Source organism: Aquarana catesbeiana, linkage group LG03 (assembly GCF_042186555.1).
Source record: "Aquarana catesbeiana isolate 2022-GZ linkage group LG03, ASM4218655v1, whole genome shotgun sequence".
Lineage (NCBI taxonomy): Eukaryota > Metazoa > Chordata > Amphibia > Anura > Ranidae > Aquarana > Aquarana catesbeiana.
Window position 1 is genome coordinate 434,374,015 of NC_133326.1, and position 25,277 is coordinate 434,399,291.

Below are 25,277 nucleotides of genomic sequence, written 5' to 3' on the forward strand. Positions count from 1 at the left end.
AACTGCAGCGTTTGCAGAGTCAGGCCTGATCCCTGCGATCGCTAACAGTTTTTTTGGTAGCATTTTGGTGAACTGGCAAGCAAGCACCAGGCAGCGTCAGGTTAGCGCCAGTACCGCTAACACCCACGCACGCAGCATACGCCTCCCTTAGTGGTATAGTATCTGTACGGATCAATATCTGATCCGATCAGATCTATACTAGCGTCCCCAGCAGTTTAGGGTTCCCAAAAACGCAGTGTTAGCGGGATCAGCCCAGATACCTGCTAGCACCTGCGTTTTGCCCCTCCGCCCGGCCCGGCCCACCCAAGTGCAGTATCGATCGATCACTGTCCCTTACAAAACACTAAACGCATAACTGCAGCATTCGCAGAGTCAGGCCTGATCCCTGCGATCGCTAACAGTTTTTTTTGTAGCGTTTTGGTGAACTGGCAAGCACCAGCCCCAGGCAGCATCAGGTTAGCGCCAGTACCGCTAACACCCACGCACGCAGCATACACCTCCCTTAGTGGTATAGTATCTGAACGGATCAATATCTGATCCGATCAGATCTATACTAGCGTCCCCAGCAGTTTAGGGTTCCCAAAAACGCAGTGTTAGCGGGATCAGCCCAGATACCTGCTAGCACCTGCGTTTTGCCCCTCCGCCCAGCCCAGCCCACCCAAGTGCAGTATCGATCGATCACTGACACTTACAAAACACTAAACGCATAACTGCAGCGTTCGCAGAGTCAGGCCTGATCCCTGCGATCGCTAACAGTTTTTTTGGTAGCGTTTTGGTGAACTGGCAAGCACCAGCGGCCTAGTACACCCCGGTCGTAGTCAAACCAGCACTGCAGTAACACTTGGTGACGTGGCGAGTCCCATAAGTGCAGTTCAAGCTGGTGAGGTGGCAAGCACAAGTAGTGTCCCGCTGCCACCAAGAAGAGGACAAACAGGCCCGTCGTGCCCATAGTGCCCTTCCTGCTGCATTCGCCAATCTTAATTGGGAACCCACCACTTCTGCAGCACCCGTACTTCCCCCATTCACATCCCCAACCAAATGCAGTCGGCTGCATGAGAGGCATTTTCTTTATGTCCTACCGAGTACCCCTACCCAACAAACCCCCAAAAAAGATGTTGTGTCTGCAGCAAGCGCGGATATAGGCGTGACACCCGCTATTATTGTCCCTCCTGTCCTGACAATCCTGGTCTTTGCATTGGTGAATGTTTTGAACGCTACCATTCACTAGTTGAGTATTAGCGTAGGGTACAGCATTGCACAGACTAGGCACACTTTCACAGGGTCTCCCAAGATGCCATCGCATTTTGAGAGACCCGAACCTGGAACCGGTTACAGTTATAAAAGTTAGTTACAAAAAAAGTGTAAAAAAAAAAAATATATATAAAATAAAAAAAAATAGTTGTCGTTTTATTGTTCTCTCTCTCTCTATTCTCTCTCTATTGTTCTGCTCTTTTTTACTGTATTCTATTCTGCAATGTTTTATTGTTATTATGTTTTATCATGTTTGCTTTTTCAGGTATGCAATTTTTTATACTTTACCGTTTACTGTGCTTTATTGTTAACCATTTTTTTGTCTTCAGGTACGCCATTCACGACTTTGAGTGGTTATACCAGAATGATGCCTGCAGGTTTAGGTATCATCTTGGTATCATTCTTTTCAGCCAGCGGTCGGCTTTCATGTAAAAGCAATCCTAGCGGCTAATTAGCCTCTAGACTGCTTTTACAAGCCGTGGGAGGGAATGCCCCCCCCCCCCCCCACCGTCTTCCGTGTTTTTCTCTGGCTCTCCTGTCTCAACAGGGAACCTGAGAATGCAGCCGGTGATTCAGCCAGCTGACCATAGAGCTTATCAGAGACCAGAGTGGCTCCAAACATCTCTATGGCCTAAGAAACCGGAAGCTACGAGCATTTTATGACTTAGATTTCGCCGGATGTAAATAGCGCCATTGGGAAATTGGGGAAGCATTTTATCATACCGATCTTGGTGTGGTCAGATGCTTTGAGGGCAGAGGAGAGATCTAGGGTCTAATAGACCCCAATTTTTTCAAAAAAGAGTACCTGTCACTACCTATTGCTATCATAGGGGATATTTACATTCCCCGAGATAACAATAAAAATGATTAAAAAAAAAAAATATGAAAGGAACAGTTTAAAAATAAGATAAAAAAAGCAGAAAAATAATAAAGAAAAAAAAAAAAAAAAAAAAAACACCCCTGTCGCCCCCTGCTCTCGCGCTAAGGCGAACGCAATCGGCGGTCTGTCGTCAAACGTAAACAGCAATTGCACCATGCATGTGAGGTATCACCGCGAAGGTCAGATCGAGGGCAGTAATTTTTGCAGTAGACCTCCTCTGTAGATCTAAAGTGGTAACCTGTAAAGGCTTTTAAAGGCTTTTAAAAATGTATTTATTTTGTTGCCACTGCACGTTTGTGCGCAATTTTAAAGCATGTCATGTTTGGTATCCATGTACTCGGCCTAAGATCATCTTTATTTCATCAAACATTTGGGCAATATAGTGTGTTTTAGTGCATTAAAATTTAAAAAAGTGTGTTTTTTCCCCAAAAAATGCGTTTGAAAAATCGCTGCGCAAATACTGTGTGAAAAAAAAAAAATGAAACACCCACCATTTTAATCTGTAGGGCATTTGCTTTAAAAAAATATATAATGTTTGGGGGTTCAAAGTAATTTTTTTGCAAAAAAAAAAAAACTTTTTCATGTAAACAATAAGTGTCAGAAAGGGCTTTGTCTTCAAGTGGTTAGAAGAGTGGGTGATGTGTGACATAAGCTTCTAAATGTTGTGCATAAAATGCCAGGACAGTTCAAAACCCCCCCAAATGACCCCATTTTGGAAAGTAGACACCCCAAGCTATTTGCTGAGAGGCATGTTGAGTCCATGGAATATTTTATATTGCGACACAAGTTGCGGGAAAGAGACACATTTTTTTTTTTTTTTTTTTTGCACAAAGTTGTCACTAAATGTTATATTGCTCAAACATGCCATGGAAATATGTGAAATTACACCCCAAAATACATTCTGCTGCTTCTCCTGAGTACGGGGATACCACATGTGTGAGACTTTTTGGGAGCCTAGCCGCGTACGGGGCTCCGAAAACCAATCACCGCCTTCAGGCTTTCTAAGGGCGTGAATTTTTGATTTCACTCTTCACTGCCTATCACAGTTTCGGAGGCCATGGAAAGCCCAGGTGGCACAAACCCCCCCCCAAATGACCCCATTTTGGAAAGTAGACACCCCAAGCTATTTGCTGAGAGGTATAGTGAGTATTTTGCAGACCTCACTTTTTGTCACAAAGTTTTGAAAATTGAAAAAAGAAAAAAAAAAAAAAATGTTTTCTTGTCTTTCTTCATTTTCAAAAACAAATGAGAGCTGCAAAATACTCACCATGCCTCTCAGCAAATAGCTTGGGGTGTCTACTTTCCAAAATGGGGTCATTTTGGGGGGTTTTGTGCCACCTGGGCATTCCATGGCCTCCGAAACTGTGATAGGTAGTGAGGAGTAAAATCAAAAATTTACACCCTTAGAAATCCTGAAGGTGGTGATTGGTTTTCGGGGCCCCGTACGCGGCTAGGCTCCCAAAAAGTCCCACACATGTGGTATCTCCATACTCAGGAGAAGCAGCTGAATGTATTTTGGGGTGCAATTCCACATAGGCCCATGGCCTGTGTGAGCAATATATCATTTAGTGACAACTTTTTGTAAATATATATTTTTTTTTTTTGTCATTATTCAATCACTTGGGCCAAAAAAAATAAATATTCAATGGGTTCAACATGCCTCTCAGCAATTTCCTTGGGGTGTCTACTTTCCAAAATGGGGTCACTTGGGGGGGTTTTGTACTGCCCTGCCATTTTAGCACCTCAAGAAATGACATAGGCAGTCATAAACTAAAAGCTGTGTAAATTACAGAAAATGTACCCTAGTTTGTAGACGCTATAACTTTTGCGTAAACCAATAAATATATGCTTATTGACATTTTTTTTACCAAAGACATGTGGCCGAATACATTTTGGCCTAAATGTATGACTAAAATTTAGTTTATTGGATTTTTTTTATAACAAAAAGTAGAAAATATCATTTTTTTTCAAAATTTTCGGTCTTTTTCCGTTTATAGCGCAAAAAATAAAAACCGCAGAGGTGATCAAATACCATCAAAAGAAAGCTCTATTTGTGGGAAGAAAAGGACGCAAATTTCGTTTGGGTACAGCATTGCATGACCGCGCAATTAGCAGTTAAAGCGACGCAGTGCCAAATTGGAAAAAGACCTCTGGTCCTTAGGCAGCATAATGGTCCGGGGCTCAAGTGGTTAACTCAAAACTGTTAACCTGTAGAAATTTCAAAAACGTTGCCAATGGAGAATTTAAGTGCCAATGTTTGGCGCCATTTCACGAGCGGGTGCAATTTTGACATGTTGTGTATCAATTTACTCGGTGTAACATCATCTTTCACAATATAGAAAAAATTGACCGACTTTACTGTTGTCTTATTTTTTAATTTAAAAAAGTGTATTTTTTTTCCAAATAATTGAGCTTGCAAGACAGTATATATATATATATATATATATATATATATAATGTTTGGAGTTATAAGCAATTTTCTAGAAAAAAAAAAAAAATTAACTTGTAAACAAATCTCAAAAAGAGGCTCAGTCCTTAAAGCGGAGTTCCACCCAAATTTTGAACAATATCTGTATGTATTCTCTTCCTTGCCTAGATGCTGACATGCCGTTTAAAAAAATTTAAATCGCCGTAATTACCTTTTATTTTTCTATTCTTCTTTGCACTTCCTGGTTCTCCTCCCGTGGGAGTAGGCGTGCTTCTAGTCTCTCCCAGACTCCTGGGAGCTAGTCTCAGGCTTCCCAGGATGCCACTGAGCATGTGCGGGAACGAGCGGTGAATGCTGGGAGCACAGCATTCACCACATCCAGGAAATAAATGCTTGTGGGCTTCAAATGCCCACAATGAAGATGGAAACCGCCTGCAGTGAATAATATAAGTTATTCTTTCCGACGAAATCTGACACAGGCAGACATATTACACACAATATGTGAGTATGTAATGCTGAGAAGAAAAGTTTGTGAATGAACTAAAAAAAAACAAAAACGATAGATAGGTGGACCCCCGCTTTAAGTGGTTAAAGTAGAACTATAGGCAAAACTTTTTCCTGGTGCATCCATGGCAGCATACTAGTGATATTCACTGTCCTGAGGGCGGAGCCTCTCATAAAAGAAAAGGTTAGTGACTCCCCCATCATTCTCCTGTTTTTCCTCATACCTCAGTGACATTGCGATAGTCCTTACCTCTGCTCCATTCCATGCAGCTTCCGCCTGGTTTCAACCTCTCCCAGATGCAGTCCTCAGTCATGGGCCGCTAAAAGCGCCGATACTGAGGAGTCCCTTCTGTGGGTCTTTTGGGACTTCAGTAGCTTTCCTAACCAGGAGCATTTTTACTGGTCTCTAGAGCATTTTCCTCTTTTTATCTTGGCTCTCTTCTCTCCTCTGACTCCCTTCTTGCCTTTCTTCATGCTGTATGCCTTCTAGAGTTACTCCCCTTGGATTTAGGCGTTTGGATCTTTCCCTTTACTGTGCAGATGGTTACTGTGTGTAATCTGCTCCTAAGAGTCGGGGCGTGTGTTTGACATCAATTTTTGTTAGTTTTCTTCTGTGTTGTGCGCGCTGTGCATGCACCAGGATCCCAGAAATTGCGGGGCGGTGCGGCACGCAGTGGCCAGGAGAATCTCACGGAGCTACTGCTACTGCATAGGTACAGCGCGCATGCGCAATGTGGGGGGAGGCCGTGCTGGCCATCTTGGAGAAGGGCAAGAGCCCTGTCTGGTGTTCCTGTGGGCAGTGGGTGGTACTGTGCTAATGCGGGCCGCCCACTCCTGTACTTAAGCACTGCAGCAGATTCACTAGGCATTCTATCTCTTAGAGGGTTGCCTGAATTGAGCTCCTGCTGGTATCTAACCTGCCTCTGTGTGGTAGGTGTTTTTTTTTTTTTAAAGAAAGGTGCATTTACACTGCTATTTTCTCTTCCCCCCCCCCCCCAGTCCTATACGCCCAAGAAGACTTCCAGGCATGAGCCCAGAGACACCAGTGGGGGCCGTCATGGTCACTCATCCAGACACCATTGGTGGACATAGGTCCTCAAGGGGTCATCACCCATCCCATAAGTCATGAAGGAACCAGAAAGTGCTGGGCATGTGGAGCAACCGACGGCAGACAAGCTAGTCTGCAAAAATTGTTTGAGACCAAGCCGCAGACAGGGAATCATAGGGCCAGCAAGTTCCCAATCTGCTGAAGGTGGTTAGATTCCTTTTCTGAGCTAATGGCCTTGCTGCCATCGCAGCAAACCCCTCAACATATGGAGAAGGAGGGAGAGTCTGTACTCCCAGGACCATCTGCAGGCGTAGTTACTCTACCAGCGCTAAATTCACCCACAAAAGCACCGGTGGGTCAAGATCCATCAGAAGATTCTTCTGATGAGACAGACCCAAGCAGCTTCAGTTTTGCCTTAGTACAACCCTACCTACAGGCAGTAAAACAGGCGATTGGCTGGGAGGGTCCCCAAGGAGTGAGGGTGTTAGAAGAGCTCAAGATTTCATCGGAGAAGCATCCATCGACATAAGATGCTCAGCCAGAGCTATGCTTCATACCGTCATGGCTAAACATGCTTTATCCTAGTAATCTCAGTTTCCCTGGAAGAAAGATTTTCCGGTTTCTACTCCGCTCTCATCCTCGTCCCCAAAAAAGATGGGGGCTGGAGACAGATAATAGACCTGAAAAGAATAAACCGTTACATACATCTGGATTCCTTCAAGATGGAATCACTCCAAACGATCATACAGGCCGTTCATCCGGGAGATTGGATAATATCCATAGATCTCAAAGATGCATACTTTCATGTACCGATTCTTCCAGCTTTTCAGAGAGATCTGAGATTTGCAGTGGGACAACTTCACCTTTAGTTCCGGAGCCTGCCTTTCGGGCTCTGCACCTCCCCAAGAGTGTTTTCAAAAATACTAATCTCGATACTTGCTCCCCCCTAAGAGAAAGAGGTCTCAGAGGCTTCCACTATCTAGACTACATCCTTCTATTAGCAAAGAACCCAGCCCAGTTGTTGTCATACAGGAAGATTCTCATGTCAACCCTCTGAGTTCGGATGGTTAATGAACAAAAAGCCAGCTTACGCCTACTCAGGAGATGATTTATCTGGGAGCCCTTTTCAATATGGTAGAGGGAACAGTAGCCTTACCTTGCCACAAGATAGCATCAATTACCTGGAAAAATAAAATCACTCAGGTCAACCCATCATCTCTCAGGTTCCAGATGTCAAAGCTTAATTGGAACTATGGTAGCCTACATGCCGATGGTGCCATGGGCACACTGGCACCTAAGGCACTTTCAGCTAGGCTTCCTGTCTCAGTGGAATTAACAATATCGCAGATGATATTTCTCACAAGCCATATGCAGAGAAGTCTCCAGTGGTGGTCCAAAGAGGATATGTTATAAAGACCATGCCAGGTGGGATACGGCTCAAGGATCATAATTACAACAGGCGTCAGTATGCGGGGCTGGGGAGCACATTGTGCTCAGACGTCAGTACAAGCGAGATGGTCTTTTCCCACCATCGGGATTGTATCAAACATTCTGGAGATCAAGGCAAGATTCCTGGCACGATTCCTGGCACTAATAGCCACGTCCGCACAGATCAAGTCAGTGCTACTACGCATGGACAATCGGGTGGCTGTATCGTATATCCAGCGCAAAAGAGGAAAACACAGTCGGCCTTATTGAGAGAAGTGGAACCCATCATGTTATGGGCAGAGAGGAACTTCATGGATCTGAAGGCAATTTATCTACCAGGTCGATTGAACCAGGAAGCAATTCACCTTTCGCAGAACTTCCAGGATACCAACAAGTGGCTACTCCATCCCCTGGTCTTCAACTGGATGGTGGATCTCTGGGGATTGTCAGAGATAGACCTCTTTGCCTCGGCTACTAAAACCAAATTACCCAGGTTTATCTGGCGTCTCCCTCACCCCCAAGCAGAAGCGGTGGATGCGCTACTGAGCCCGTGGAGATGCACCCTGGCCTATGCATTCCCGCCTTGCCCTCTTATTACAAAATTCCTGACGAGATTACCAACAAAACCAATAACAACGATGGCAGTGCTCCTATATTGGCCAAGACACCCGTGGTTCCCCTTGGCCATGCATCTCACCATTCAACGGCCAGTCAAGATTCCGTTCATGCCACACTTACTCAAGGGGACTTCTCGCATCCCAACCCACTCAGGTTGAATCTTCAGGTCTGGATACTGAAAGGTGGAGGTTCCAATCACTAGGGTGTTCGAGGGCGATTTCGACACTCAGGAAAGCCAGGAAACTGGCAACGAATAACATGTACGCTAAAGTTTGGGACAAGTTCAAAGCCTTTTCTGTTGGCAAGGAGACAGACACTTCTCCATCTACCTTTTTAATTTTGGACTTTCTCCAAACAGGCCTTGACTTAGGTCTAAGTCTCAGCACTCAAAGTTCAAGTTGCAGCGATCTCGGCTGCCACACACAAAGATGGGCGGAAGACCCCCTTATAGTGCAATTCTTCGAAGCAGTAAGGAAAATACACCCTCCAATCAAACAATCTTTTCCCAAGTGGGACCTGTCCCTTATGTTGGAAGTGTTTTTTGGTACGACCCTTTGCTCCATCTGAAGAGGCCTTAGTGTGGAATTTAACTCTAAAGCTAGATCTCCTTATAGCAATAATGTCAGGCCAAAGAGTCTCAGAGTTGCAAGCACTGGGGCGGAAGAAGAGCATATCGTCTACCTAGATAGAGTGAAATTGTGTATAATATGCGGTTTTGTACCAAAAGTATCTACTCCTGCTTCCCTGGTGATTCCTTGGGCTTTACCAGTCTTTCCAGATTCTACCTTGAACCCACTACATGAATTACATGTTGCCCATGTTCTCAAATGTTATCTCAACCTCCCTACCCCTTTAAGAAAATCTACAAATTGGTTTGTACTCCCGGGGCCAAGAACAAGGGCAAGGAAGCCTCAGCCAGGACGATCGCATCGTGGATGGTAAAATTAAGCCAAAGAGCGTACAGGACTAAAGGACTGAATCCCCATTCCTCGGTCAGGGAAGTCGCATCATCTTGGGCCGCTAGGGCGATTGCCTCGGTGGACAATCTGCAGAGCAGCAACGTGATCTTCTCAGCACATTCATGATGCACTATATGCTAGACCCAGGAACTCTAACCTCTGTAGATTTTGGCAGAAAGACAATTGAATCAGCTTTTGTTTTGTCCAAATAAATCTCTTTTCTAAGCATTATCCACCCATCTCAGCTAGTTATTTATCACTAGTATGCTGCCATGGATGTACCAGGAAAACGGAAAATGGTTTTATACTTACCGTAATTTTCCTTTCCTGATGCATATCCATGGCAGCATACACACCCTCCCTCGGTATTCTATATTCTGGAGAATGATGGGGGAGTCGCTAATCTTTTCTTTTATGGTATTCACTGTCCTGAGGGTGGAGCCTATCACTAGTATGCTGCCATGGATATGCAACAGGAAAGGAAAATTACGTTATCCACTTGCTTACTGGGCACTTAAACCCCCCCTCCTGCCCAGACCAATTTTCAGCTTTCAGCGCTGACGCACTTTGAATGACAACTGCACGGTCATACAACACTGTACCCAAATTAAATTTTTGTCATTTTTTTCCCACAAATAGAGCTTTCTTTTGGTGGTATTTAATCACAGCTGGGATTTTTATTTTTTGCTAAACAAAAAAAAAAAGGAAAATTTTGAAAAAAAAAAAAAAAAAAAAAAAATCATGTTCCATAGTTTGTTATAAAATTTTGCAAACAGGTAATTTTTCTCCTTCATTGATATGCGCTGATGAGGCGGCACTGGTGGGCACTGATAGGCTGCACTGATGGGCACAGTTAAGGTGGCACTGATAGGCACAGATAAGGCGGCACTGATGGCTACTGATGGGTGGCACTGATAGGTACCATTGATGGGGGGCACTGATAGGTACCACTGATGGGGGCATTGATAGGTACCACTGATGAGTGGCACTGATGGGTAGTTATGGGCACTGGTAGGTGACACTGATGTGCATCACTGTTGTTGTGGCACTGATTGTGGGCGCTGATGGGTGGCACTGCTGCCTATTGCTAGGTGTCACTGGCAGGGGGCACAGATGATCGCAGTGATCGTGACTGATGTCCCTCTCACGGCCGCCGATGATCGGCTTTTTTTTCCCCTCCTCACGCTGTCAGCGCGAGGAGAAAACATAGCCGATTACCGGCTCTGTTTACATCACATGATCAGCTGTCATTGGCTGACAGCTGATCATGTGGTAAGGGGTCGGCACCAACTCGCTAATCACAGAGCGCGCCGTGCGTGCCCTACAGGGGGCGCGCAGGCCTCTCGTGCACGGGACGTCGTCAATAGACGTCGTCCTGGCAATGTAGGTCCGCGCTGTTGGTGTCATTCTAATTCCTCTCCACCCTTCCCAAAACAAAAAAAAGTTTTGCCTTTAGTTATACTTTAACAATTTTTTTGGGATATGGCACTGTGTCGTTTTAACTGACAATTGCACAATCGTGCAACGTTGTACCCAAACAATATGGACGTCCTTTTTCCCCTACAAATAGAGCTTTATTATGATGGTATTTGATCACCTCTGCGGTTTTTATTTTTTGCGCTATAAACAAAAAAAAAAAAAAAATAGGATTTTTAAAACAGCTTACCTGTAAAATCCTTTTCTTGGAGTACATCATAGGACACAGAGCATTAAGTATTTACTTAGTGGGTTATAGCTACCTTCAGGTGTTGACACTGGCACACCCAATACAGGAAGTTGATTCCCCTATATAACCCCTCCTCCTTCCAGTAGTACCTCAGTTTTTGTAGTCAAGCAATATAAGCAATATACTTACACCCCATAAAAAGAGGGGAGGGACCTCTGTCCTATGATGTACTCCAAGAAAAGGATTTTACAGGTAAGCCGTTTTAAAAATCCTAATTTTCTTTATCGTACATCATAGGACACAGAGCCTAAAGAATTTACGTAGTGGGAGGTCCCATAGCAATGCTACTTGAGGGGAGGGAGACACAACCCGTAGGGCACCCCCAGACCTTGAGGACTTATACTGCTGCCTGCAGCACACTGTGCTCGAAGGCGATATCCTCATTCCTTCTTACATCCATTTGGTAAAATTTTGTGATTGTATGGACCGAAGACCAAGTTGCGGCCTTGCAGATCTGAGCAAAAGAGGCCTGGTGATGCACTGCCCAAGAAGCACTAACCGCTCTGGTAGAGTGCGCCTTAAGTCGAATAGGGGGAATCTTACCCCTTAAATCATAAGTTTGAATTATAACTTGAGAAATCCACTTAAGAGTGGATTTCGACGCTGCCTGTCCTTTTTTAGGACCCTCTGGCAGAATAAATAAGACATCAGTCTTACGAATCTGAGCAGTTTTCTTTAAATAGATTTTCACTGCTCTCACTACATCAAGACAATGTAAATGACTTTTCTTCCCTAGAACGTGGTTTTGGGAAAAACGATGGCAGGACAATATCTTCAGATGAAAGCCTGAAACCACTTTTGGCAAAAAGCCTGGACGAGGGCGTAACACCACTCTGTCCTCATGAATAATCAAATATGGCTCTTTACAAGAAAGAGCAGCCAATTCTGAAACCCTCCTTGCTGAGGATATAGCAACCAAAAATATCAGCTTCCCAGTTAGAAGGACTAAGGGAACATGCTGTAATGGTTCAAATGGCGGTTTTTGTAACACTGACAAAACTAAATTCAAGTCCCAAGGGGTTAAAGGTGATTTAACTGGCGGATTAATCCGCATCACCCCTTGCATAAAACTCCGGACTAAAGAATGCGTAGCAAGCGGTCTTTGAAACAGGAAGAATATATAAGTGCGCTTGCAATAAAGTGACATAAATCAGTGATCATAAATAATGCGTGACAAAAAAACGTGATTAAAGTTCATAAACTCCTTAGGAAATATAGGATAGAGTCCATTCATAAACACACAGAGCCAGCAAGTCTAGTGGGGAAGGGTCACACATCCAGATTCCATCCACCTTAACCCTCATAAGAGGAGAGGGGAAGAGGGATATGTGAAGGGAACATCCAGGCTGAAGGTGAATCCAGATGACAAGAAGATTACGCCCTTACCGGAACCGGTGGACCTCCTTTAGAGCAAGGTCATATGCACAGGCAGATACAGCCCTCTGCGGGGACAGATGGACTCCCACGTCCCTCCGTGTTGGTCCCATCATCATAGACCTCAGACGCAGTGCTCAGAGCACCGAGTCTGAGGTCTACGATGATGGAACCAACACTTTCTTCTGAGTGCTTCTTTCTAGATTGACATCTCGGATTTGCTCGCCCCTGGAACTTCACAGACATCTGAGGATCCAGACGTGGGAGTCCATCTGTCCCCGCAGAGGGCTGTATCTGCCTGTGCGTATGACCTTACTCTAAAGGAGGTCCACCGGTTCCGGTAAGGGCATAATCTTCTTGTCATCTGGATTCACCTTCAGCCTGGATGTTCCCTTCACATATCCCTCTTCCCCTCTCCTCTTATGCAGGTTAAGGTGAATGGAATCTGGATGTGTGACCCTTCCCCACTAGACTTGCTGGCTCTCTGATTATGAATGGACTCTATCCTATACTTCCTAAGGAGTTTATGAACTTTAAAGCTGGGGTCCACCTATCTATCGTTTTTTTTTTTTGGAGTTCATTCACAAACTTTTCTTCTCATGATTATCTACTCACATGTTCTGTGTAATAAGTCCGCCTGTGTCCGATTTCGTTGTAAAGAATAACTTATAAAATTCACTGAAGGCGGTTTCCATCTTCATTGCGGGCATTTGAAGCCCACAAGCATGTATTTCCTGGATGCGGTGAATGCTGTGCTCCCAGCATTCACCGAGATGTTGTGATGACGCTGTTGCACAATGCATGCTGGGAAGCCTGAGACTAGCTCCCAGGGGACTGTGGGAGGTCTGGGAGAGGCTAGAAACACGCCTACTCCCATGGGAGGAAAACCAGGAAGTGCTAAGAAGATTAGAAAAAAAAAAAAAAAAAAACTTAATTACGGCGATTTAATTTTTTTTACACAGCATGTCAGCATCTAGGCAAGGAAGAGAATGCATAGAGATAATGTTCAAAATTTGGGTGGAACCCCGCTTTAATCACGTTTTTTGATCTTTTTTTGTCACGCATTATTTATGATCACTGATTTATGTCACTTTATTGTAAGATCACCGATTTATGTCACTTTATTGCAAGCGCACTTATATATTCTTCCTAGTTTTCACTACATTGATATTTGTGGTTTTTGTTGCAGCTGCAGCTCTGTCATTTTTTTGCTCTTTAGCGTGTTTTTTTCTTTTATTATTTATGTAGGTCTTTGAAATAAAACCGATAAGGCTGAGACTTGGCCGTTAATAGTACTTGGGGCCAACTTCATCTCTACGCCCAGTTGTAGAAAGTCAAGGATTTTGCCTATAATAGATCTCCGAGGGTGCCAACCCTTGGATTCACACCAGGAAACGTAAGCTTTCCAAACTCTATAATATACAGCTCTGGAAACTGGTTTCCTTGCATTGATTAAAGTTGAGATAAGAGACCTGGAAAGCCAACGCTTCTTTAGAATGTTAAATTTAGCGTTCGTAAAGTAGGATGGAGTATCGGCCCCTGCAATAACAGGTCTGGCCTTAGTGGGAGAGGCCAAGGACCCTCCACTGCCATCTTTACGATCTCTGCGTACCACGATCTTCTGGGCCATGCTGGTGCTACCAGAATTACCGGCTTTCTTTCCAGCTTGATCCTGCAAAGTCGTCGAGGCAGCAACTTAATCGGGGGAAAAGCATAGGATCAGTGAAAACTGATCCCACGGAGTTACCAGTGCATCTGTTCCGTATGCGAGTGGATCCCTTGTTCTAGACACAAAGTTGACTAACTTCATGTTGAATCTGGACACTAGAAGATCTATGTCCGGAGTCCCTTATCTTTGGCAAACAGCTGGCGACTTAGTCCACCTGCCAATTTTCTACTCCCGGAATGAAAACTGCCGATAGGGATGGGACATTCCTTTCTGCCCAAGTTAGGATATGGTTCACCTCTCTCTGAGCTGAGAGACTCTTGGTGCCCCCTTGGTGACTGATATAGGTCACAGCCATGGCATTGTTGGATTGAATCCGGACTGGACAAATTCTTTAACTTGGAGGTCCAGATTTTCAGAGCCAGATACACTGCCCGAATCTCTAGGATGTTGATGGGCAGGGCTCTTTCGAGTTTTGACCACTGTCCCTGGACAGTCGTCTCCTCTAGTACCGCTCGCCAGCCTGAGAGGCTGGCATCTGTCGTTACTACTTTCCAGATTATTAGTCTGAAGGATTTCCCCTTCAGCAAATTCTGGCTGCGTAACCACCAACTGAGGCTTTGAGACACTCTTGGGGACAGCCGCATTGGAAAGTCCAAAGCTTGGATCGTCTTGTTCCGAGCAGAGAGGATTCTGTTTTGCAACAGTCTTGAATGGAACTGGGCATAGGGGACTGCTTCGAATGAAGCTACCATCTTTCCTAACAACCTCATGCAAAGGCAAATTGAAGGATTTGCTTCTGACCTGACCATCCGTACCAGCTCTTGTATGGAGCTGATCTTTGCTGGAGGCAAGAACACCCTTTTATGGGCTGTATCTATGATCAGGCCTAAGTAATCCAGCCTTCTTACTGGTTTTAAGGAAGACTTCTCTAGGTTGAGGATCCAACCGAGACTTTCCAGGTAACTGGTTGTAATGCGTACGCTTTGCCTTAAGCGAGTCACGGACTAGTCTATTAACAATAGATCATCTAGGTACACCAACACAGTTATGCCCTGTGCGCCCTCAACCTGGCTAGAGGTGGAGCCAGTATTTTTGTGAATACCCGTGGTGCTGTGGCTAACCCAAAGGGTAAGGCCGTGAACTGAAAGTGCCGTTGTTCCACTTCGAAATCGCAGAAACCCTTGGTGAGCAGGAAATATAGGGACATGCAGATATGCGTCCCTGATGTCGATGGACGCCAGAAGTTCTCTGCCTTGTAGGAGGGAGACCACTGACCTGATCGGCTCCATTCGAAATGAACGAATTTTTAGGAACAGATTTAGATTTTTTAGATCCAGAATGGGCTTGACATCTTTCGGCTTTGGTACCGTAAACCGGTTTGAATAGAAACCTAAACTTTGTTCTTCTGTGGGGATCTGTAGGATTACCCCTTGAGTCAATAATCTGTCTAATGCTTGAAACAGGGATTGTCTTTTCCCTGGATCTTTGGGAAAGTTTGATCTCAGAAAGTGAGATGGTGGAAACTCCCGAAACTCTAGTTTGTATCCCAGAGTCACTGTGGAGAGAGCCCATCTGTCCTGAGTTTCCCTCTGCCAGACTTCTGCGAAATGCAGAAGTCTTCCCCCCACCTTGATGAGGGGAGACGCCTCTTCATGAAGAGGTCTTAGTACTCTGCTTTGTAGTCTTGCGGCTCCAGGTCTTCCTTTGAGCCTGGGCCTGACCCTGCGATTTTCCTCTGGAATCTGACGGTGGAAGCCGTCGCCACTGCTTAGAGGCGCAGGAGAGAAAGTCAGTTTAAATGAAGGACATTTATACTTTGACTGGCAAAAGAGTACTTTTTCCACTGGAAATTGTCTGAATATATTTATCCAAATCATCGCCAAATAGTCGCTCCCCATGAAATGGGAAACTAGACAGTAGGTTTTTGCAGGGTGCTTCGGCAGACCAACCCTTTAGCCAAAGGGTCCTACATATGTGTACTAGCACAAGTGCAAGGCGTGACGCCAGGTGAATAGAATCCTTTATAGCATCTATGGTAAAACATAATGCTTTTGGTAAATCGGCCAAGTCACTGGCCTGTTGTGCAGGGAGCTTGTTAAGGGCCTCTGCGAACTGGTCTTAAGGACTGACAAATGCCTATAGCTGCAATTGCAGGCTGAGCAACAGTACCTGCTAAAGAAAAAGAGGATTTTAACAGGAATTCCAACTTTTTATCTGTTAGATCCTTTAGCATTTGTGCATTGTCCACTGGACAAGTTAAACTTTTATTCACACTGGAAATCTCAGCATCTACTGCTGGAACTTTCCATTTTTTGGTGAATTTTTCCTTCATAGGATAGAGAACTGAGAATCTCTTTGGAGGGAGAAAATGCTTATCCAGATGATCCCATTCGGTATAAATAAGCTTCTCTAGTAATGTGTGGACTGGAAATGCGTGCACTGGTTGTGAAGGTTTCAAGGAACCCAAAGAAGAAACCAGACTTTCAGCTGACTCTGTTAGGGGTAGCATGAAAGTGGAACGAACCGTGTCCGTAGGGATTTGTACCTCAGATTGTGAAGCTGAAACTCCAACTGTTGTTTCCTCCGCAGAGAAGTAATCGGTTTGTTTTTCCAAATCGTTTGAGGGTAATGCCTCATCCTGTCCCCACTGTTCCCTTGTAAGGGGTTTGGAGTGGGAGAGAGAGATCTAGCACCCTTCTTATCCCCTTTAATGGAGGATGCGATTAAAGCCGATAATCCTCCTTCTAAGCCCTGCAGGGCAGAGGAAAATGCATCTTCAGTCACGTATACAGGGTCTGAAGTGTGAGAAGCAGCTGCACCACCAATTGCTTCCAATGACTCACCCTGGCTTGCCATGTCAGGTATCTCCGGAGAGGATGACAATGTGGAGGCATGTCTGGAGTTCCCAGTGCCTGGGAGTGGTTTTGGTGCCTTAGTAGTAAGCCTTGAAGCCATAGTGCAAAGCACAAAAAGCAAAAGGTACTCTAAGAACTGTTCTATTTATTTGAACAATAGTAGATAAAACAATGGTAGCATAGAATGATCTAATGCTAAACAATAAGTTTTTTTCCTGTACTGCAAATGCCTGTGTAAACCCCTCACGTGCACCAGCGCTTCTGTGTCCTGTGGCAGCCTTGCTTCAGCTGCTCTGATAGACACTGTTTCCCAGAGTATCAGCTTTAAGCTTTTTCAGGTGTGAGCCTGATTATCTTGCGCCACACCCTTTCCTGTGCTTTAGCAAGAGTCACCTCAGAGGGGAGGCGGGGAAGGGGATTTACACAGCCTTTTTATCAGCTTTTCAGATTTATGCTTGTTTAAACATAACATGTATCCCTATCCACTCAGTTTCCCCATTTAGGGGGAGAGGAGACCCCCCCCAGCTGCTGAGACACGCTGTATTAGCACATATTTAAACAGGGTCTATACACTATTTTTAAGGAATTTTTAAGGCATTTTACAATATATTTGAGAGAAAAGTCATAGGTGGACTTTGCAGTTCCTATGCTTTCTTCTTACCTTTTCCTCGCTGCTGTAAACAGACAGATCCAAACTTCACCCATCATGGCGGGCAGCGTGTTTAAACCTTCAAAGACTGGGGCCCTTTTAATAGGGGTTCCACTCCTTTGGACCATGTATAGCATCCCTCAGGACAGCTTTAGGTATTTTAGCAAGAACAAAAAAAAAAAAGGAGTCCTGGTTCCTAGGGTCCAGCCTTCAAAGAGGAGCGTTACAGGCAAAACCGCCTTCTATGTGAGGCCTGGGTACCATCCTGGAGCCGGAGTGGTGGGATGGACCTGGTTGTGGAGGCTTTTTAAATCCAGCATGGATCCCTCCTGGAGCTCCGCAGAGCACATCTTCGCTCGTGCCAACACCTTTAGACACTGGCGAAAAAACTGAGGTACTCCTGGAAGGAGGAGGGGTTATATAGGGGAGTCAACTTCCTGTATTGGGTGTGCCAGTGTCATGTCAACACCTGAAGGTAGCTATAACCCACTAAGTAAATACTTAAGGTTCTGTGTCCTATGACGTACGATAAAGAGACAATTTTTGAAAATATTTTTTTTTTTTTTTTTTAACTTTTTACTATAATATCCAAAAAAAAAAAAAAAAAAAGTCTTCATCAGTTAAGGCTAATCTGTATTCTTCTACATATTTTTGGTAAAAAAATAGGGGATAGATGTATGGCATTTTTATTATATATTAATTTTTCTCACTAGTAATGGTGGCGATCTGCAACTGTTAGCGGGACTGCGAGATTGCGGCGGCAGATCGGATACTTGACACTTTTTTGGGACTATTGACATTTATACAGCGATCACAGCTAAAAATAGCCAATGATTACTGTATAAATGTCACTGGCAGGGAAGGGGTTAACACTAGGGGGCAATCAAGGGGTTAAGTGTTCCCCAGGGAGGTATTTCTAACTGTGGGGGCAGTGTACTGACTGGAGGAGAGATCACTGTTCCTGATCACTAGGAACAGCAGATCTGTCTCTACTCCCGTTAGAACGGGGATCTGTTTGTTTACATACACAGAGCGATGTCCGCCAGCCACCCGCGATCGCGCCACAGAGAGCCAGAACGGGGATCTTTGTATGTAAACAAACAGATCCCCTATCGCTCTTAAAGAGGCAATTCACTCAGGGGAGCCAACCTGCCGTAGTATGACGATGACGGCTGGTCGGCAAGAGGTAACCCGCTTGCCGACCTGCTGCTGTCATACTACAGTAGGTCGGCACGATCCCACGAGCCGTCGTAGCAACACGTCAGCTCCTTTAAGCGGGATAGCAGGCGTGCGCGCACTGCGGGGGTGCCAATGCTCGTGGCAGACGGTCGCGATGACTGCCGGCCACAAGCGATCGCGGGCACGCGAGGCAGAACAGGGAAGTGTGTGTGTGTGTGTGTAAACACACAAATCCCTGTTCTGCGAGGAGAGAAATCGTGAGTTCCTAATAACTAGGAATCACGATCTGTCATTTCTTCTGGGTCTGTCCACTCCCCCTACAGTTAGAAACACACAGGGAACACAATAAACCCCATTGATCACCCCCTAGTGTTAACCCCCTTTCTGCCAGTGACATTTTTACAGTAATCAGTGCATTTTTATAGCACTGATCGCTGCATAAATGCCAATGGTCCCAAAAATATGTCAAAAGTGTCCGCTATAATGTTGCAGTCCGATAAACATCGCAGTTCAAATAATAGATCGAATAATAATAAAAATGATAAATCTATCCCCAATTTTGTAGACGCTATAACTTTTGCGCAAACCAATCAATATACACTTATTGCGATTTTTTTTACCAAAAATATGTAGAAGAATACATATCGGCCTAAACTGAGAAAAAATGCTTTTTAAAAAAAAAATGGGGATATTTATTATAGCAAAAAGTACAAAATAGTATTTTTTCAAAATTGTCGCTTTTTTTTGTTTATAGCGCAAAAAATAAATATCGCAGAGATGATCAAATACCACCAAAAGAAAGCTCTATTTTGTGGGAAAAAAGGACATCAATTTTGTTTGGGTGCAGCACCGCGGAATTGTCAGTTAGTGCCGAATCGCAAAAAATGGCCTTTTCATTCAGCAGCCAAATCTTCTGGGGATGAAGTGGTTAAACTATATTTTGAAGAGTGTTAAAACTACTGTATTTATCGGCGTATAACACGCACTTTTTTACCCTGAAAATATAGGGTAAACCGTGCCTGCATATTAAACGCCGTTATATTTTTTTCTACTATTGGGAGGGTGTCAGGCCGGCCACACCGCCTCTCCTGGCCCTGGGACAGTGCTGCCATACTTTAAAAACTTTAGAAAACATTACTGCTAGCCCTTTCTCAAAAAACGCTCCTCCTGTGTCACTCGCAATATAAATGGAAGCCTGTAAAACCTCAAGTAACGCCGTTCGTTCTGGCTGCTCTCCTCCTCCCGCCTTGCCTCGAGTGTAGCTTTTGATTGGAGGAGAGCGGTCATGTGCCCATCAATGAAACAGCAGAGGAAAGTCACATTACCGTGTCCATGAGAGAGGGGCGTTATTTGAGGTATATAGAAGCTTTGATTTACAATGAGAGTGAAAAAGTTTGAGCGGTGTATGAGAAGGGGCTGACAGTGATGTTTTCTCAACTTTAGAGTATGCTGGCAATGCTGTCCTGGGAGACTGGGGGTCTCCTGGAAGTGCATGGGTGGGGGTGGAGGTGGGGGTACGACTTTATAAAGGAAAAGGGGTCCGGGTGCTGCGCAAGGAAAAGGGGTCCGGGTGCTGCGCAAGGAAAAGGGGTCCGGGTGCTGCGCAAGGAAAAGGGGTCCGGGTGCTGCGCAAGGAAAAGGGGTCCGGGTGCTGCGCAAGGAAAAGGGGTCCGGGTGCTGCGCAAGGAAAAGGGGTCCGGGTGCTGCGCAAGGAAAAGGGGTCCGGGTGCTGCGCAAGGAAAAGGGGTCCGGGTGCTGCGCAAGGAAAAGGGGTCCGGGTGCTGCGCAAGGAAAAGGGGTCCGGGTGCTGCGCAAGGAAAAGGGGTCCGGGTGCTGCGCAAGGAAAAGGGGTCCGGGTGCTGCGCAAGGAAAAGGGGTCCGGGTGCTGCGCAAGGAAAAGGGGTCCGGGTGCTGCGCAAGGAAAAGGGGTCCGGGTGCTGCGCAAGGAAAAGGGGTCCGGGTGCTGCGCAAGGAAAAGGGGTCCGGGTGCTGCGCAAGGAAAAGGGGTCCGGGTGCTGCGAACGTTTTTCCTGAAACTTCCCTCTTAAAATTAGGGTGCGTGTTATACGCCGATAAACACGGTATATCTCTAGTATAAAACTAAACTAATCCCTGTCTCTTGAAGAGCTCTACTGTAGTATAAATTTCTAAAAATACCTGTGTCTGGTGATGGCATGTGTACAGACGATTTTTTTTTCATGATTGTTATTGCCAAGTTTGTGAAATTTTCCTGCTTTTCGGTAAAGCAGCTGGTGGCCGTTTAACCACTTCAGCCCCGGAAGATTTTACCCCCTTCCTGACCAGAGCACTTTACAATTTGGCACTGCGTCGCTTTAACTGTGCGGCCGTGCGCCGCTGTACCCAAACAAAATTTTCGTCCTTTTTTTCCCCCACAAATAGAGCTTTTTGGTGGTATTTGATCACCTCTGCAGTTTTTATTTTTTGCGCTATAAACAAAAAAGTGCAACAATTTAGAAAAAAAAAATTATATATAGATATTTTGCTCTAACAAATATCCCCCAAATTAAAAAAAACAAAAAAAAAAACAAACAAAAAAAAAAAAAAAACACATTTCTTCATCAGTTTAGACCAATATACATTCTTCTACATATTTTTGGAAAAAAAAAAAGTCGCAATAAGCGTATATTGATTGGTTTGCGCAAAAGTTATAGCATCTACAAACTATGGGAAAGATTTATGACATTATTATTTTTTTTTTTTACTAGTAATGGCAGTCACTTGACACTCTTTTGGGACCAGTGACAATTATACAGCGATCAGTGCTATAAAAATGCACTGAATACTGTGTAAATGTCACTGGCATGGAAGGGGTTCACACTAGGGGGCGATCAAGGGGTTGTGTTCCCTCAGCGTTCCCTCTGTGTGGGGATGGGAGTGACTAGGAGAGGAGACATAACGTTTTTCCTACTTCGTAGGATCAAATGATATGGCTCCCCTCCTTTGACTGCACAGGGATTTGTGTGTGTAAATCCCCGTGCATGCAATTGCACGTGGCCGGCGGCGATCATGCCCGCTGGCCACACGCAGCGGGTGCACCACCTTTGGTGACCGAAGGGTAGGACGTGCCTGTATGGGGTTTCGCCCAGGAGAGCCATTCTGTCACAGTATATCTGTGTGAGTCGGTCGGGAACCGGTTAAAGGGTAAATTGCTTATTTAAATGTAACCCAGTGACAAATGACTGTTTGTTGGCACTTCAATTGTGGTCCGCAAGATGGAATATCTTTGTGCCTTTACTTTGTGGGCACTGCCAAGAGCATCACTGTTGCTTAAGTGATAGTGCGGGGTGAGGTTGACGAGTCTTTTGCCACGAGTTGGTGAGAAGGGCAGTGGTCTGGCCCCGAATATCGTCACAATGCCCACTATATTTAGTTGAAAAAAAAAAATCTTACTTGTGCCTCTTCCTCTTCAGTAAAGTCATTTTTTATGTTGAATGTCTTCCTGATTTCTTCTGGTGTTTTGCCTTTAATCATGTTAGCCACTGTTTTGCAGGTAACATCAAGCAATCCTTTGATATCCAAATAATTGGCCGCCTAGAGATGAAGGGGATTACAAATTAATATAATCATAATACTACTATAGTCACACACCATGCGCCATATGAAGAGAGAACGTTTTAGCCCAACACATACCAAATAACCCAGTAAATGTACACCATACTCACCAGTATGAGTTCAAAAAGTGTTCCTTGGTCAACTTTAAGAAACTCTTGGTCCCATACAGGAATATCATCTGTTCTCTTTTCCTTATTTTCATCATCCTCAGGTGGAGGGGGGTCATCTTTGTGATGAGTACACCACTGTATAACCTAGAAAATGGCACAAAATTAGAAAAGTTTACTTTCCATGGCCAAAGGCTTCTGTAGAAGGTACACTGCTGCACTTGTGCACCTCAGTTTACTATTATATATATATATATATATATATATATATATATATATATATATATATATATATATATATTTTTATAATGTTTGGGGGTTCTAAGTGATTTTCATGCAACGCTGTACACAAATAAATCTTAAGTCATTTTTTCCCACGAATAGAGCTTTCTTTTAGAGGTATTTGATCACCACTGCGGTTATTTCTTGCGCTATAAACAAAAAAAGACCAACAATTTTGGAAAAAAAAAAAAAACACAAATTTTTTACTTTACTATAAAACATATCCAAAAAAAATTAATTTCACAAAATTTAGGCCAATATACAGTATCTCACAAAAGTGAGTACACCCCTCACATTTTTGAAAATATATTATATATCTTTTCATGTGAAAACACTGAAGACATGACACTTTGCGACAAAGTAGTGAGTGTACAGCTTGTATAAAACAGTGTAAATTTCCCCTCAAAATAACTCCCACAGCCATTAATGTCTAAACCGCTGGCAACAAAAGTGAGTACAACCCTAAGTGAAATGTCCAAATTGGGCCCAAAGTGTCAAAATTTTGTGCGGCCACCAATTATTTTCCAGCACTGCCTTAACCCTCTTGGGCATAGAGTTCACCAGAGCTTCACAGGTTGCCACTGGAGTCCTCTTCCACTCCTCCATGACGACATCAAGGAGCTGGTGGATGCTGGAGACCTTGCGCTCCTCCACCTTCCATTTGAGGATGCCCCACAGATGCTCAATAGGGTTTAGGTCTGCAGACATGCTTGGCTAGTGCATCACCTTTACCCTCAGCAAGGCAGTGGTAGTCTGGGAGGTGTGTTTGGGGTTGTTATATTGGAATAATGGCGTGCGGCCCAGTCTCCGAAGGTAGGGGAACATTGCTCTGCTTCAGTATGTCACAGCACATGGCATTCATGGTTCCCTCAATGAACTGTAGCTCCCCAGTGTCGGCAGCACTCATGCGGCCCCAGACCATGACACTCCCACCACCATGGTTTACTGTAAACAAGACACACTTGTCTTTGTACTCCTCACCTGGTTGCCGCCACACATGCTTGACGCCATTTGAACCAAATAAGTATCTTGGTCTCCCAGTATGCATGTTTGGTCTGAGCACTGACAGGCTGACCCCCAACCCCTTCAACCTCTGCAGCAATTCTGGCAGCACTCATACCTCTATTTCCCAAAGACAACCTCTGGATATGACACTGAGCATGTGCACTCAACTTCTTTGGTCAACCATGGCAAGGCCAGTTCGGAGTAGAACCTGTCCTGTTAAACCGCTGTATGGTCTTGGCCACCATGCTGCAGCTCAGTTTCAGGGTCTTGACAAGATTCTTCTTATAGCCTAGGGCATCTTTATGTAGAGCAACAAATCTTTTTTTCAGATCCTCAGAGAGATGTTGAACTTCCAGTGATCAGTATGAGAGATAGAGCGACAACACCAAATTTAACACATCTGCTCCCCATTCACACCTGAGAAGGCTCTTGTAGAATGAGCCTCAATAATAACTGGACTTTCTTGGCCTAAAAAGGGAATAGGCCTCTCTGATAGCCATTCTCAACCATCTGGCAATGGTTTCTCTGGTAGCTTGTCTTCCTTTCTTACTACCAGCATATGAAACAAATAATGCGTCTGAACGCCTATAGTCCTTAGTGGCTTCAAGGTAACTTAAGACTGCTCTCTTAAAATCCAAGGTATGGAATTTTTCCTTCTTTCCCAATGGATTAGAGCAAAACGAAGGAAGTATAATCTCCTGAGCTCGATTTTGGACGGAAGCAACTTTCAGTAAAAAGTTAGGCTCTGTCTGAAAAAAAAAATGTTTCCTGATTGAAAAGGCTTGAAGCTCACCAATTCTTCAAGCTGTTATAGCAACTAAAAAGAAAAAAAATGGTTTTCAATGTAATCAGTCTCAGGGAGGCTAAATCCGTAGGTTCAAAAGGATCCCTGGTCAAGGCCTGTAGAACAGATAAGTCCCACTTTGGGAAGTCTCCGAATACCTGGTCTAGACCGGGGAGGGCCTTGAAGAATCTGATCAATAAAGGGTTCCAATGGTAACACTTTCTGTTAGGAGGGTAGCAACCAACCTATCCAAAAATTCCTTTTATCTCAAAAGCTGCTCTTCAGAAGCCAAGCTGCGAGTTTTAGCTTCGCTACCTCCTGGTGAAGTAGAGGACCTTGCATCAGCAGGTCCTGTCTCAACGGGAGGTCCCAATACGGTTCAATCTGCATTTGGAGAAGGGATGAAAACCAAGTTCTCTTGGGCCAAAAGGGAGTGATGAGGATTATTACCGTTGTATGCTCTTTCTGGATTTTCCTTATGACCTGAGGGATAAGCTGAAAAGGGGGAGGGGGAAGGCACAACAGAGGTGAAACTTCCAACTGTGCACCGGAGCATCTAACCCCAGGGATGGCTTGGTTCTGTTCAAAGAGAAGAGGAGACACCTGTGCATTTTCCAGAGATCTACTTCCGGCTGCCCTCATTTCTTGACGATCATTTTGAAGATTTCCGGGTTTCAGTCGCCACTATGCTTCGTACACCCGGTTTCTGCTGAGGGAGTCCGCTATTTTGTTTAGAGACCCTTTTAGATGGACCGCAGATAAACGATAGACTATGAAGCTCTGCCCACCTTAGAATGCTTCCTGCTAGGCACTGAAGAACTCTGCTTCTGGTGCCCCCCTCTGTTTATGTAGGTCACTGCAGTGGCGTTGTCCGACAGGACCTGTACATGAAATTCTTGAACTTCTCCGGCAAACATCAGCAAGGCCATTTCTATTGCTCTTAGTTCCCTCCAATTTG

The 25,277-nt window shown here is 44.6% G+C and overlaps 1 protein-coding gene across 5 annotated transcripts in view; it reads right to left on the bottom strand.

The window, feature by feature from the left end:
- Positions 1-25,277, bottom strand: part of SKP1 (S-phase kinase associated protein 1) — a 227,917-nt gene that overhangs the window by 14,606 nt on the left and 188,034 nt on the right. For all 5 annotated transcript variants that reach the window (XM_073620788.1, XM_073620785.1, XM_073620784.1 and 2 more), the window contains exons 4-5: positions 22,252-22,395; positions 21,980-22,120 (exon numbers count right to left, since the gene is read on the bottom strand). In XM_073620788.1, the coding sequence (XP_073476889.1) occupies positions 21,980-22,120; positions 22,252-22,395 (285 nt within the window). The remainder of the gene's footprint in view (positions 1-21,979; positions 22,121-22,251; positions 22,396-25,277) is intronic.